At 46.5% G+C, this 16,687-nt stretch overlaps 1 protein-coding gene across 2 annotated transcripts in view; it reads right to left on the reverse strand.

Annotated features, from left to right (window-relative positions):
* The window catches only part of naaladl2 (N-acetylated alpha-linked acidic dipeptidase like 2), a 1,153,361-nt gene that overhangs the window by 536,871 nt on the left and 599,803 nt on the right, over positions 1–16,687 (reverse strand). For both annotated transcript variants that reach the window (XM_085990293.1, XM_085990292.1), the window contains one exon: positions 12,690–12,809. In XM_085990293.1, coding sequence (XP_085846419.1) covers positions 12,690–12,809 — 120 coding nt within the window. The remainder of the gene's footprint in view (positions 1–12,689; positions 12,810–16,687) is intronic.

The raw sequence follows: 16,687 nt of genomic DNA on the forward strand, positions 1-16,687 counted from the left end.
GCGTCACCAACGGAGTTTCTGTCTTCCAACGGGAGATGGACCGGATGGTTGACCAGAACGCGCTCCAGGCCACTTTCCCATATCTAGACAACGTCACCATCTGCGGCCACGACCAGCAGGACCACGACGTTAATCTAGGGAAATTCCTCCGGACGGCCCAGCGGCTGAATCTCACATACAACAAAGACAAATGTATGTTTCGTACTAAGCGCCTTGCTATTCTTGGCTGCGTAGTGGAGAACGGAGTCATCGGCCCAGACCCCGATAGAATGCGCCCTCTTATGGAGCTCCCCCTCCCCCACTGCCAGAAAGCACTGAAGAGATGCCTGGGGTTTTTCTCTTGCTATGCTCAGTGGGTGCCCAACTATGCGGATAAAGCCCGACCCCTCATCAAGTCCGCCTCCTTCCCCCTGACAGCAGAGGCCTGTGCAGCCTTCACTCTCATAAAAAGCGATATTGCGAAGGCCACAATGCACGCTGTGGATGAGTCCCTCCCTTTTCAAGTGGAGAGCGACGCATCCGACTTTGCCCTAGCTGCAACCCTTAACCAGGCGGGGAGACCCGTGGCCTTTTTCTCAAGGACCCTCCAGGGCCCCGAGATTCGACACTCCTCTGTCGAAAAGGAGGCCCAGGCCATTGTGGAAGCCGTGCGACATTGGCGGCATTACCTGGCCGGAAAACGATTTACCCTGCTCACTGACCAGCGTTCAGTAGCTTTTATGTTTCATAATAAGCAGCGGGGCAAAATCAAGAATGACAAGATCTTAAGGTGGAGAATCGAACTCTCCATCTACAATTACGATATCTTGTACCGGCCCAGGAAACTCAATGAGCCCCCAGATGCCCTATCACGTGGTACGTGCGCCAACGCGCAGGTTGATAGATTACAGACCCTCCACAATGACCTCTGCCACCCGGGGGTCACCAGGTTCTTCCATTTTATCAAATCCCGTAACCTGCCCTACTCCATCGAGGAGGTCAGGACCATGACCAGGAATTGCCAGATCTGTGCCGAGTGCAAGCCGCATTTTTATAGGCCAGACAGAGCGAGCCTGATCAAAGCCACGTGCCCCTTCGAGCGGCTGAGCATCGATTTTAAAGGGCCCCTCCCCTCCTCTAACCGCAATGTGTACTTCCTCAATATAATTGATGAGTACTCCCGTTTCCCGTTTGCCATCCCTTGCTCGGACATGACCAGTACCACGGTCATTAAATGTCTGAATGACCTCTTCGCATTGTTCGATTTCCCTAGCTATATCCATAGCGACAGGGGCTCATCTTTTATGAGCGACGAACTTCGGCAGTACCTGCTCGCGAGAGGCATTGCTACAAGCAGGACCACCAGCTACAACCCCCGGGGTAACGGCCAGGTGGAAAGGGAGAATGCGACAGTCTGGAAGGCAGTCCTTTTAAACTTAAAATCTAAGGGCCTTCCGACCTCCTGCTGGCAGGAGGTCCTCCCTGCGGCGCTCCATTCCATTCGGTCGCTGCTCTGTACACCCACCAATGCCACTCCTCACGAGAGAATGTTCTCCTTCCCCAGGAAGTCCACGTCGGGGATTTCGCTACCAACATGGCTGACTTCTCCAGGACCCGTCCTACTGCGGAAGCACGTGAGGACCCATAAGGCGGACCCCCTGGTCGAGAGGGTGAGCCTCCTCCACGCCAACCCGCAGTATGCTTACGTGGTGTACGCAGACGGGCGGGAGGACACAGTCTCCATTCGAGACCTCGCACCTGCGGGTGCTCCTGAAACACCCTCTTCGCCACACACCGCTACTCCTGCCTACCCCCAGGACACAGTCCCCGCACGAGACCTCGCACCTTCGGGTGGCTCTGAGAGACCACCATCGCTACCTCCCATTACCCGCGCTCTGACCCCTGTAGACGGCATGCAGCAGCCCCAGGGTCCGCCACCTGCTACACCTCCTCTGAACGAGACACCGGGTTCAACGTTGGATGCTGCGCCATCACCGCCGCTGCTGCGACGCTCAGGACGGCTTACAAGGCCTCCTGATAGACTTCAGTACACGAATTTTTAGTGCACTTCACCCCGCCGGGCTCAATTCTAAACAAGGGGTGAATGTGGTAAACCACTGTTGTTAGTATTGTTGTTCACCACTGTTGTTAGTACTGTTGTTCACTGTTAGTACTGTTGTTCACTCTTGCATATTGTTGTACTTGTCTGTGCATGCCTCAGCTGACTCCGCCCTTGGCTCCACCCTCATGGCTGGGTATAAAGGTGGATGCTCGGCAGCCCCCGGCCCTTTTGGATACCAGGCAACCACAAGAGGCATGCTCTGTTCTTTGGTAATAAAAGCCTGTTTGTTACTTTCTCAACTTCCAGTCTTTTGTAGCAATTGATAGTGCATCAATGGGCATCTATTGAACAGAGAAACCAGACCTTCATGGAAGTCCTTCTGAGTAGGACTGCCATTGCAGATACGGGTCCCCATGGCCCCCCTGATGTGCAGCAAAGTGCTCTCCAGCCACTTGCAGGCGCTGAGGGGGACCTGACCCATGAGAGGGAGGTTGGTGGCAGACCTCAAGGAAGTGGGGGCTCCTCTCCAAGCGCTCACACTTCCATGCCACTGCAGAGCTCTCGGTCAGAGCCCCACCGGTGTCCACACCCAAGTGAGATAGACGTCTCAACCCCTGCACAGCCGCAGGAGCAGCAGACTGTTGACAAGCCCTCACAGGCTCGCAACCCCAGAGGATGCCTGCCAAATGTGTCGAGACAGGAAAGTGTGCAAGGGGCCTCCAGATCTGCTGAAGCCACAGGGGAGGCACCACGTAGGAGCACGCGCAAGAGGAAAATTCTGCACAAATAGTCAGAAGGGTAGTCACTTGGGTGCAATTTTGTGTTTATTGTAAAAATGCCATCACGACGTTATTGAACATAAAAATTCTGATGGCCAATGTTTCAGTTGTGGCGTCTGTCATTTCACTATTGGGACTTCCATATTGAGGCCTTAGGAATACTTGCAACAGTCAGAGTGCTAGGAATCCTCTGGTTCTTGGCCATTGTCAAATCTCTGGTAAGAAGCAGCGAGGCAAAAGTGTTTGATTGACTTGGCTGAGCAAATCTGGCCAGGATGAGTGTGTTCCTTACATCCCGGGCAGCAATGTTCTCGTGTAATGCTGCCGCTGATTGATGGGTCTCTACAGGATGTTAGTTTTCACACTCCTCCTCCTCCTCCTCCTCCTCATCTGAGGAGGATATGTGAGGAGCCACTTGGTCCTCAGGAATCTGTAAGCCACGATGCTGTGCCATGTTGTGAAGTGCACAGCAAACCACGATGATTCTGGAGACCCTGGCTGCTGAGTACTGCAGGGCTCCACCTGATCTATTCAGGCATCTGAAGTGCATCTTCAGCAAACTGATGGTTTGCTCGATAATGGATCTGGTGGAAATGTGGCTGGAGTTGTAGCACTCCTCAGCTTCGTTGGCTGGCCTCCTCAATGGCGTCATTAGCCAAGTCTTCAGGTGATAGCACTTGTCTCCAAGTAGCCATCCGTTAAGTTGGTCTGGCGGACTGAATAGCGGAGGCACACTAGACTGGCGCAGTATGAAGGAGTCATGGCAACTGCCAGGGTACATGGCACAAACATGCAAAATTTCCTTCTTGTGGTCACACACCAGCTGAACGTTGAGGGAGTGGAAGCCCTTGCAGTTGACAAAAATACCTGGATTGCGATGGGGTGCCTTAAGGGCCACGTGTGCAGTCAACGACGCCCTGCACCCTTGGAAAGCCTGCCAGATTAGCTAATCCAACCGCTCGCGCCGTGACACTTGCTCGATCCTTGGTGAAATGGATGTGATTGTGCACGAGGGCAAAGAGGGCATTGGTTACCTGCGTGATGCAAGTGTGTGCGGCCGCCTGGGAGATATCGCTGATGTCTGCTGCTGATCACTGGAATGAGCCTGAGGCAAAAAAGTTGAGTGTGGTGGTGACTTTGATGGCCACTGGTAATGCTTGTCCGCCTGGTCCTATGGGCAGCACGTCTTGCTGTAGCATTGCGCAGATGTCAGTCACTACCTCTCGCGAAGGTCGGAGCACTGCTGCTCAGACATGTTGAGGTAGCTGACCCTGTGACTGTAGACCCTGTTTGGGGGGTTACTCCTGTGCAGACGGGCTTCCAGGCACTGGCCCCTTCTGGCCTGTGCAGCTTCAGGTGGGTGAGCAGCAGCCTGGCGCTCCTGCTGCTGCTGTTGTTGGTGCTGCTGTTGTTCCTGGTTCTGCTGCTGCCGCGGCTGGTGCTCGAGCTCCTCTAATGCCCAGATGGGAAGGAAATAAATGGCTCCCATGCTTCTGGTATATGCCTCCGTTAAGGAAGCGCTGAGTGAAGGTGGCGAGAGGGGTTTCCCAGGTGGTCACACTGGAGATGGGTGTGAGGCTCCAACCTTCCACAGGTGTGGTTAAGCCTTCTAAAAGTTGCCCCAGACCTGAGACCACTAAGTCCTGCCACCTGCAAATCATTGCTGATCAAATGTCCTCTTTAATGGTTGACCTGCAGTTGATAGTCAGCAATCCAATAGTGCTCCCGCCAGGTTTCACATTCGTGTTTCCCACCAGGCGTGTTTCACGTGGGGAAAGGGTTAAATTTGCAAGGGCCTTTCAAAATAGGATTATAGAAGCCATTTAGTGGTTGTTAAGGGCGTAATGACCAGTCCCGCCTGTTGGATGCGGGACAGAGTCGGGACCATCAGACACGACTGAGTTAAAATTGCTCGGAGTCGGGAACCAAGGAGGAGGGGGGTCCCCCCCAACACCTCCACGGCTGAATGAAAATCGAGGCCTATGCCTCTATTTATGAAGCCCAGGATTCCGTATGCTTTTTTAACCGCTTTCTCAATCTGCCCTGGTACCTTCAATGATTTTTGCACATATACCCCCAAGGTCTCTCTCCACAGATGCTGCCTGACCTGCTGAGTATTTCCAGTATTTTCTGTTTTTATTTCAGATTTCCAGCATCTGCAGTATTTTGCTTTTGCTATTAAAACCAAGACTGCTTCCCATGCAGATAAACCCAGCCCCTTTCCTAATACTGTTAAATACTAGATATCTACCTACAAGAGGTACAGCTCTCCACGGCAGCTTGCTGTATATTCTTTTTTAAAGGAATCTGTAAATAAACACCATTCATTAACAACTGTCATAGAATAATGGACAGAGTAGTGGAACTTGGTCCTCAAAGCACCAGTGAAAATCCCAGAGGATCATGTAATAAACATGGCATTTGACTTATTCAGTCACAGTACATCAGTGGCCCTGGTGTTATGCCCTACCTGGCATAAACACCCATCTTGTTACAGAACTGCAATATCCTCTGGTGCACAGTGAGCAATGTGCTAGTAATACATTAAAAGGCTTGCCTATATCGCATACTTCCTGTAAGCTTCATACGGATTCCTCTCACACTTTAGCCATCACATGCCAGTGTATCCTTTGACTTATCGTGAGCAACCCCTAGGGAAATCTGCTACCATTTATATTTTCTCTTACGATACAATGATGAATGAATAAACAAAATACATTCAAATTTGGGTTCTTGTCTGTGCATACTGGAAGATTACATCAGGACAAGGAGAGGAGTTACAAAATAGCATTCTTGCGATAGAATTTAAAAGCAGGTTTAAAAGCCTTATTTACTCATTCAAGATATGCATAATCTATGCTCCATTTACTTTTATTTTTGAATTTGAACTCAAAAAATTGAAAATTATATTACGTTTCTATCCATATTACAAAATTGATCAAACAATTTAGAAAAAAATCGGTGTGCTTTTTGGACTCAATAGTTTTTCCCATTGGTAAAAATGCAGTACTTGGTTTGTCAGACTATGGGTACTTCGGACGCCCTGCTTCAGCAATGCCAATTTCCATTGGATTTGAAGTCATTGTTCAGGCATATCACTTCAACTGCACTTGGTGATTGTTTCCATTTCTTGCACCAGCCATAATTTATGGCACCTGAGTGTCAGATTTAGTGCTAATTTGTGCTAATTTATGGGTGTTTTCATGCTCAGACTAGTCACAGTACCTAATTATCTTCTAACTTAATCATATCGGGGTGAAAAAGGTAGGTGACCTATCTGCCTCAAGAGCTTGATTTGTCTTTTTATGAGCTGGCACTGTACTCAGGAAACACTCGTTACTGGTTGATGATTGGGGTCAAAGCAAGTCTGAAACATAGCAGCCAGCTCATTCATTATATCTGGAAACAATAATGTCCTTTTGTAAATTAACACCCAATTTATGTGCACTTTGTAATCTTCACAATTAATAATTCAGGGTCATTCTGACTTTTTCTTCATTCCCTGGCCACCAACTCCATCCCTTTGCCTGGCAACTGTCTGAGGCTGAACCAGTCATTGGTGTCATATTTGACCCCAAGATGAGCTTCTGACTACATATCCGCGCCATCACTAAGACCGCCTATTTCCACCTCCGTAGCATCATCTGAATCCGCCCCTGCCTCAGCTCATCTGTTACTGAAACCCTCATCCATGCCTTTGTTACCTCTAGACTTGACTATTCCAAAGCACTCCTGGCCGGCCTCTCACTTTCCACTCTCCGTAAACTTAAGGTCATCCAAAACTCTGCTGTCCGTGTCCTAACTCACACCAAGTTCCATTTACCCATCACACCCGTGCTCGCCGACTTACATTGGCACCCAGTTAAGCAACGCCTTGAATTTAAAATTTTCATTCTTGTTTTTAAATCCCTCCATATCTCTGTAATCTCCTCCAGTCCTACAACCCTCTGAGATATCTGCGCTCCTCCAATTCTGGCTTCCTGAGCATCCCTGATTATAATCGCTCCACCATTGGCCGCAGTGCATTCAGCTGCCAAAACCCTAGGCTCTGGAATTCCCTCCCTAAACCTCTCCGCCTCTCTACCTCTCTTTCTTCCTTTAAGACGCTCCTTAAAACCTACCTCTTTCATCTGCACTAATAGCTCCTTTGTGGCTCAGTGTCAAATTTTGTTTGATAACGCTCCTGTGAAGTGCCTTGGGAGGTTTTACTACTTTAAAGGCGCTATATAAATATATAAGTTGCTATTGTTTTGTGGCAAATAACATAAGGGCTCTTTGGTCTTATAGGTCCAAATTAGGCTTTATCTAAGGTTGAAAAAGAGCTTCCCTGATGTTCTTTCCTTATATCCTTTTCTCTTCAGCTGACCCAAGGATTTAACTGACATCGTATCTGGACTAACTTATTTTGTGTTTATTTCTTTAGTGAGAACCATGGGAACCTCCTCTCAAAAGCTTTGATCGCACGTTGAAAAATATCAAATTTACAGAGGTTTAGGAACTAACCTGCATCTTGTGTTTTTTTATACCACTAATAGACCTCTTGAGGTCATGGTAGAGGATACACTGTTTTACAAGGACAGGAGCATTATACCATGCAACACACAATGTATTATTTATCTGCTGAAGTGTGGTATGTTGTCCCTTTAAGACTACAGGATGTAATGCTGTACATTCTTCAAATGAATGCTTGAATGAATTTCAGACTGGCTTTCTCTCTCTTATAGGCTCTATGGGCTCGATTTTGCCAGGCCTGAGGAGGCGGGATTAGAGGCGTGTGAGGTGTTAAAATCGCATAAAATGGCGGGTGGCTCCGATCTCGTCTCCAGCCCGCCTCCGAGAAATTTTCCCAGAATCGGGGTTTCAGACCCCGTTTCCATCCCGCCTCCAAGAGGTGGGATAGGCCCTTAAGAACCAGTTAATTGCCTCTATAATCCCATTTTGAGAGGCCTTTCTGATTTTAACACTTTTCCCCCCGTCCTGCACGTCTCCTCTGGAACAGGCCAGTTAATCCTGGCGGTCTCACAAGTGGATTGCTTACTAACAGCTGCAGCTCCACCATTAAAAAGGAGTTTTCACCAATGATCATTTGCAGGTGGCAGAACTTTGTTGTCTCAGGTCTGGGGGAACTTTTAGCAGGCTTACTCATTGTTGTGGAAGTTTGGAGCCTGACACCCATCTCCAGTGTGACCTCCTGGGAAACCCCTCTCCCCACCTTGACTGAGCACTTCCTCAACTGAAGCATATACCAGAAGCATGGGAACCATTTATTTCCTTACCTCCTGGACATCAGATTCGGATGAAGACCAGCCGCGGCAGCAGCAGAACCATGAACAACAGCAGCACCAACAGTAGCAGCAACAACAGAAGCGCCAAGCTGCTGCTCACCAACCTGAAGCTGCACAGGCCAGAAGGCGCCAGCGCGCGACCACATTGCTGCCCGGGATGTAAGGGACGCACTCATGTTGGCCAGATTTGCTTAGTCTGCACAATCAAACACTTTTGCCTCGCACCTTCTTACCAGAGCATCGACAATGGACAAGAACCTGTGGATTCCTATCACTCTGACCACCATACTGACAATTGCAAGTCGCTCTAAGCCCTCAATATGGAAGTCCCATTTGCGAAATGACACAGACCACAACTTCAACAGTTTGCCATCAGAATTTTTTATCACATCAAGCAACTGATGGCATTTCAAAAAGAAACACAACATAACACCCAAGTGACTACCCTTGTGACTACTTGTGCATTATCTTCCTCTTATGTGTGCTCCTACGTGGTGCTTCCGCTGTGGCTTCAGCACATGTGGAGGCTCCTTTCTCACTTTCTTGCTGCTCCTGTCTCGAAACCTTTGGCAGCCGTCCTCTGGGGCTGTGAACCTGTGAGGGCTCGGCAACAGTCTGCTGCTCCTGTGGCTGTACAGGGGATGAGACGCCCATCTCAGTTGGGTGAGGAATCTGGTGGGGCTCTGACTGAGGGCTTTGAGGTGGCATGGTCTTATGAGCACTTGGAGAGGAGCCCCCACTTCCATGTTGTCTGCCACCAACATCCCTCTCATGGGTCAACCCACTTCAGAGCTAGCAAGTGGCTTGACAGCACCTTGCTGCACTTCAGGGGGGCCAAGAGGACCCGTTTCTGCACTGGAAGTATTACTCCAGAGGACTTCCATGAGGGTCTGGTTTCTATGTTCAATAGCTGACCATCGCTCCTCAAGAGATGCCAGTCTATTCTGAACAATGACCATGTTTTCAACACTCCGGCGGCTTAGCTCCTCCATGGCCGTAGCCATCCTTTCCACGGAGGTTGCCATCTTTTCCGTGGTGATGCGTTCATGCACCAGTGCCTCCACAAAAGCTCTGCTCATGTTCGCGATGGACTCCTCCATTTGCTCCACACTCGCAACGACCCTGGAGGCAAAACCTGACAGAGACTCCTGCACCTGTTCCTGGAGTTCCAGCACCGCTCTCCTTCTGGATGGACCTGGAGGCACAGGGTCGACATGCAGCTGAGCCGAGATAGCAGAGTCCTGTGCCCTCCGACGAGGACTCTCCACTGCTGTCCCTGTCTCTACCTTCTGCTGATGCTCACTTGTGAGCTGTGATACACCAGGTGACAACACTACTCTATCTCGCGAAGGTCCCACCGAGGTGTGGGTATCTGCACTGGTGCTGGGTGTGCTGAATTCTGCTGACGCTGCGCCCTCAGAGGTTGCAGCTTCCTCTGAGGAGTCTGGAAGCTCAGGCCGTTCCTCCTGGACAGTGGGGACGGGGGCTGTCGATGGTCCTGTGGGGGAGTAAAGGAGAGTTGGAGATGTGAGGTAAAGGTTGCATGCACATTGAATTGTGCAGATGATCATAAGTCAATCTGTTAGAGCATCAGAATCATTATCAGTCACTCATGCAATGTCAATGAGAGAGATGCCAAACTATTCTGTCACCAGCTTGCTGTGATGCGCCCGTCTGTCCGTCCCCCGCTTGCGAATCGTCCTCCACTCTGGCGATTTCCAGGGCTGCCTCCTCCGAGGTGGTGAGCTGGGCAACTGAGGGTGGCCCGCCTCCTGTCCGCACTCTTTCCCTCTTATTGTGGGCTCTCTTTTCCTGAAATGAAGGACACAAGTGGAGTTTGAGTGAGAATGAAGGAGTGAGTGTAGAGAATCCATAGTATAGATGCTTAGAAGGAGACAAAGGGCCCTCCCTATGTGTTGCAAGTTGTTGTCATTGCATCACAGTGTGAGGGCTGCATGGTCGAATAGTTAAGTGAATGTGACCATAGAGAGAGAGGGAATGGGTAAGGGTGCAGGGATGTAAGTGTCAAGTGGGATGTGGAGGAAGAGGTTGGCAAAGCAGAGTGCTGGTGAGGAGAGGCGATGGGGATCAGATTGAGGGTGATGGGAAAGTCATACTCACTTTTCCTGTGCGGAGGTGGTCATGAAACCTCTTCCTGCACTGCAGCCAGGTTCTGCGGCACATAGAGATTGAGTTGACCTCCTGGGCCACTTGCATCCAACACAGCTTTAGACTGCTGGGGAGGCATTTTCCTCCCTGAGGAAGGGAAGAGTACCTCCTTATTTGATCTTGCTCCCTCCACCAGAGCTTAGAGGGAGGCCTCATCGAACCTTGGAGCACACTTTGGCCTACTGCTGGACATAGTTGCTGAATGAAGCGATCACAACAATGGGCATAAAGTTTAAAGTCTCCAGAAGAAGCAAGGCTGCTTGCAGGCCTTAAATCCAGCAGCATTGATGATGTCATTGGAGGCGACTTTCTGTATGAAAAGACTCATTGGGCCAGGGGTTGCCACACGCTGGAAATCAAGTGCCCAATTAGGGCAAAATTGCACTTTTTTCCCACTTCACATCGGAGTCGGGGTCCTGACACGAAAACCACCTGACACGCCCCAGCCCGCCCCCAATGGCAAAATCGAATCCTATGACTCTATAAGAGAGAGAAAGCCCATCTGAAATTAATCCAAACATTCATTTCAAGAATGTACAGCATTACATCCTGGTAGTCTTAAAGGGACAACACACCACACTTCAGCAGAGAAACAATACATTGTGTGTTGCATGGTATAATGCTCCTGTCCTTGGTCCTTATAAGGTAGTTAAGGCAACAAAGTCTAATTGTTTAAGTGAACAAAGGCTGAGGTCACTCAGATTATTTATTGCTTGGTAAGGGAACTGTAGACATAGGAATATAGTTGTCAGTTTCAGGCTGCAGTTCAGAAGAAAAGAACATTTTAAGATTGTTTGAATCTGTAAGAAAATGCGATGCCTGAAGTGGGACAGCTGCATGTGTAAACGTACTTTTTAAAAATTTATGCCAGCAGATCATCAGTGGCACTGCTCACAGTAAGTCGGGCGATTTGCTGTTTTATAAGGGTGGCTGCTTTATACTATGTAATGCACAATTCTACTAAATATGGAACTATGATTATGACCACATTCAAGACTTGCCTTGAGGGAACAATGTAGCAATTTCTGAGTACTTCTGAACACACAACAGAGCAGAATATCATAGATAAATGGATCCCTATTTTAAAAATGAAATATGATAAACGTACAAGACCAACAGAAATACACAAAATAGCTTTCTGAAAAATGTCATTAAAACTTTGGGGGGAGGGGTGAAGAGCTGAAATGAAGCTGATTGATGAAAAATCAGCTACAATTATAAAGGCCTGCATGATATCTCAACAATATGTATAGACTGTTACAATTGTTCTATGATTTGCTCCCAGATTTCCTGAACTGCCTCCATTCAGCTGGTGGAACTTCAGGGGGGGCGCAGGCTGGGGTGGAGAGCGGAGGAGTATTATCAGTGTCCACTACTAACACCTCTCTGGCCACTGCGAGGCCACTACTCATGGGCCCAAGGACATGCCTGTCATGATCCTTCAGTCCCCGGGAATCTCGTCTGCCAAGAACAAGGGTGAGCCCTTCCTGTAGGGCAAAATTGAGCAGTGCGCAGTAGACCACTACAATTTTGCCACTTTATCAGTGTATTGTAGAACACCACCTGACCTATTCAGGCAATAGAAGCATGCTATAAGCATCCCGATTGTCCTCTCCACCACTTTGAGTCGTCGCGTGTGCATGATTGTACCTTTCCTGTGCTGGTGATGCGGAAAGAAGTTATTGGGTAAGCCTTGCCCCCAGGAACCATCCATCTCCTTGTAGCTCCCTACTGAATAAGTCATTGATGGTGGAGTGGCAAAGGGCAATGGTGTCGTGAGTGCTTTCCCAATGCTCTGAGTTAACATGCAGGATCATCAGTTGGGCATCACAGACAAATAGCACATTTAGCAAGTGGTAACCCTTCCTGTTGATGTTAGGTGACAGGTTACTCAAATTGAATCATCTATTTTGTAGATTTATCTGACTTCGCACCTTTGGCTATATGTCTTCCACCCCTAGAATTTATCGGTTTTGAATCTGTCTTGCAAATGATGTCAACGTTATTGAGTTTAGTCGCAGAATCTCTTATGATGGCATGCTACTACTGTCTTCTTTAGTGAATACTTCTAGGAACAAGAAATACTGCACTAATTGGGTCAATCAGGACATTTGAAGTAGAATAGACTTTTTCATCCAAATATATCCTTATGCAAATAAATCTATGAAACTAAAGGCTGCATTAATGGATAGCTGTTATGCCATAAATGCTAAATTAGTGAGGAGTACAAAATGTAATTAGATATTATTTTACAAACTAAAATAGCATTTTTTAATGAAAATACTTTATTAACTTTGTGTCTTTCATGTTAATATTGCTTTCAATGGTTATTTGTCTGATTAAAAGCAATGAACATATTAGGATTTTTTTTTTATGTAAAAAAATAAATCCTGGAATATTTTTAATTGACCTTACCTTATACAATAAAGGCGCCTGTCCAAGTTTAATTAGTGCAATTTTTTTGGTAACATTGGTACTTGATTGAAGTCGGAGTAGATCATCAATTGTTCCATACTGTACATCTATGATTTCCGCCTGAAAAATCATAAGACACAGGAAGTGTTTTCAACATTCGTTAAACAGTTTCTGCTGTTGCATTTGCTAGTGTAGCTCATTAATTATCTAGTTATCACTAACTCAATCAAAACAGGTACAGGTATCAGCTGAATAGTCAAGCTTTATGAATAGTGAAAAATATGAAAGGAGTGTTTCCAATTCCTGTTAAAAGGATAGGTGTTCCAATTAATTTAAAGTTAATGAAAGTTAAACATTTGAAAGTTCTATGGAAAAAGGAAAAAAATCAGAAATGTACTATCTAGTTAGGAAATGAAACTCCCCTTATAACTTTAATATATTTTTATTATCCATTTAGCATTGTTTAACTTGTTTAATTGCAATTTCCATTTTAATGCAACCATTTCTAAAGTCCTGTTTTTCCCCTATACTTCCAATTGTGAAAAGTTCACTTTATTGCAATTTCACATTGCAATTCACGCTTCTACGCAAGTGCACCAAGCAGAAATCCCACTTTAATGAAACTTGTCACCTTTGAACCTGAAGGACAGGGGAAAAAATGAGAACCGGGATAAGAAATTGACACATGAAAGTAAGATGGCCAATGTTGATGAAACGCTGCTTAGATAGTTTAATCATAAAAGAGCTAAGAAAATCCCGCTTGACGGCTGCCTGTTGAAAACTAAAGCGAATGAACTTGGAGTGGAAAGTGAGACACAACATAGTTTACAAAAAGCTGCGTGCTGAAAAAGCGGACAGTGATAAACCCACTGCTAATGCATGGACTAAAGCAGTGTTGCTGGGTTTGTTAGCGGAGTTTCCACCCAACTGTGTTTACAATGTTATGGGAATGGATTTTTCTATCGTGCCAGCCTGATCAAATCTGCGCAAAAAAGAGAAAGTGAGTGCTGGCAAAATAAAAAAAGAATGCCCTAAATTGATGATGTGAGATAACCAAACTGACTTGGACAAATTGAAACCTCCCATGATCGGGAAAAGCAATTAAACTGGTTCCATTGTATTCTTACAAATTTCGCAAAGGGAAAACTTTCAAGAACAAAATGCGTAAAACAAATAAAAATGTGACAGTGCCAAAATATTTGTCGCCTTACTGAAATTATTTTGGGCCACATTTTGTGACCCCTACGGGTGCATATGAGGCGTGTACACGCCCGTAGGGGCCGCGCAAGTTCCGGGTTTAGGTATGCAAAGTGCATGCACTAAAACCCGGAACTTGCAATCTGTCAAGAACAGGTCCTCTGCATCCCCAGGAGAAGGGCCTCTGCGGGTGGAGAGTTGGGCTATTCCGGCCACTGAATGCCTGTGAAATTCTTACGCCTGGTAAATCAGGCCTGTTTTTACCAGCATAAGAGTTTTAAAAAATAGAAGAATAAAATGTTATCACTCATTTATACATTAAAAAACCCTGTCCAATAAGGTAAGTTTATTTTTAGCCCGTTAAAACATATACATTTTCTCAAAAAATTACATTTTTGTTTAAAATATTTAATTAAATGGCATTTTAATTGATTTTAAATGTAATTTTTTAATTTTATTTATTTCATGTGTTCATGTATTTTTTTAAGTGATGCCCATTCACACTTATGGGAGTTGCCTTCTTTTATTGGTTGGGCCGACCCACGTGATCCCAGGGGCGCTTGCGAACCGCATGTGCCCCTGGGATACGTGGGCCTCTGCCCGTGCGTACCTGGGAGAGGCCCAGGATCGCAAGTCTCCGTACCTCCTGGGCCACCAGGAAAATGCGTAGATTTTTTACAGGTCGGAGGCATCCGCCTGCAGGAAGCCTCCAATCGCAAATTTTGGGCCTTTGTATATTTTGCAACAGAAAGAACTGGAAGTTGAATATTACAATTTTACTTTTCAATTAAGGCAGGTGTCAGCCATGGCTCAGTGGGAGCATGCTCACCTCTTAAGCGAGTATGTTGTAGGTTCAAACCTTTGTTCTAGACTAACACTTCAGTGCAGTACTGAGGGAGTGCGGCACTGTCAGAGGTGCCATCTTTTGAATGAGACTTTAAACTGAGGTCCCTTCTGCCCTCTCAGGTGGACATAAGAACATAAGAAATAGGAGCAGGAGTAGGCCATTCGGCCCTTCGAGTCTGCTCCGCCATTCAATGAGATCATGGCTGATCTTCTGCCTCAACTCCATTCACCGGCCCCATCGCCATATCCCTTGATGCCCTTACTCGTCAGAAATATATCAACTTCTGTTTTGAATATCCCATGGCACTATTCGAAGAACACCAGGATAGTTCTCCCAACACCACAAAAACAATTTAATTGGTCATTTATCTCATTTCTGGTTTTGGGACCTTGCTGTGTGCAAATTGGTTGTCGCGTTTCCATACATTACAACGATGACTACACTTCAAAATACTTAATTGGCTGCGAAGCAAATTGGGATGTCCTGAGGATGTTAAAGGCGCTATATAAATATATAACTTCTTTCTTTTAATTTGCTTTCATTTTAAAGGAACACAGAATATCTATATTCCATGCAATTTAATTAAATAGCTCTGCTACTGACTATGTACAATGGGAGGCATTAACTTCACAGTAAGAATCAGATCATGAGATTGTTAATTGTGTGTGGGTTTGGCAAGCAGTATCAGCCACCAAGGAACCATTAGCGTTATTAAGAACCTTTTTAGTCAGCTAATCTATTTGTTTATTGGTGAGGAGACAAATCCTTCTGTATTTATATCTTCCTCTTACCTTGGTGGTCTTGGGCTATGCACCAACTGTAGCTGACCACCCTGAATTAGCTGCTATCACATGCATAAGATTGTGGAGTGATGACTGTCCAGCTGAATGCCCCTTACCCTTTCCCAGAGAACTGCCCAAGTTGTGCTCAGCATTTCCTCACAGTGGCATGACTGAGATTGAAAACTCAGATAGCAGATTGTGGCCACGGTTTCTCGAACATAACATCCAGTTAGAACAACTTTTGATTCATGTCTGCTCTGGGGTTATTGTAATTGTATCAGGTCAGCAGTTTTTGCCATGCAAATGAATACACAAAAGATGCATCTTACAACATTAGACCACAAAGGACATATCCCTCCAGATCCGATGCAAATAAATTTGTGGTATAAAATCTGTACCCATAACCTAATTTGTCTATTACTTCAGTTTGCATGAAGAGTAGCACATCTCTGATGTGCTGAATTTGAAACCGGTTTACATAATAATTTGCTAGTAATATCCCCCATCATTGTTTTCAAGCTTTATTCAAACACTGCTGTACATACCAATGTATTTAATCAATGATAATAATTATAAAAGGAGAAATAATTATCCAGGAGCAGCAGAAGGGACATCTAGCCAGTTTTAACAGCTGGGCCTCATTAGCACGCCGCTGGCTCACTTCCTGACTGAAGTGTCCTAGAAGTCGGCAGGAAGCAGCTGCCCGGCCATTGAAATGGGAAGGTAGAAGGCCGCTGCTGGGAACCAGAGAGAATTGGTCTCTGGCAATAAGGTAAGTTTTTAGGAGTGTGGTTTCAAAGGGATCGCAGTCGGGGAAGGAGGAGGGAAACTCGGGGCAGGGGAGGCCCAAGGTTTCCCTGTGCATTTGTGCTCCTCCTGGCTCACTAGGAAACGTAAAATCATTTTTTTTTTAAATTTCCTTCCTGGGCCTTTTGTGGGCATCCCGACAGCGTTGGCTTCACGGGGAAGCCGCTACTGCTCCCCCATATAAACCTCAGGTTCATATTGCAGTCGGGTCCCAATGACATCATCGAAGCCCGATCTGCATATTATACATGATGTGGAGATGCCGGTGTTGGACTGGGGTGGACAAATGTGAGAAGTCACACAACACCAGGTTATAGTCCAACAGCTTTATTTGAAATCACAAGCTTTCGGAGCGCTGCTCCTTT

Source organism: Somniosus microcephalus, chromosome 6 (assembly GCF_052327205.1).
Source record: "Somniosus microcephalus isolate GS21.2 chromosome 6, FLI_Smic_1.0, whole genome shotgun sequence".
Classification (NCBI taxonomy): Eukaryota; Metazoa; Chordata; class Chondrichthyes; order Squaliformes; family Somniosidae; genus Somniosus; species Somniosus microcephalus.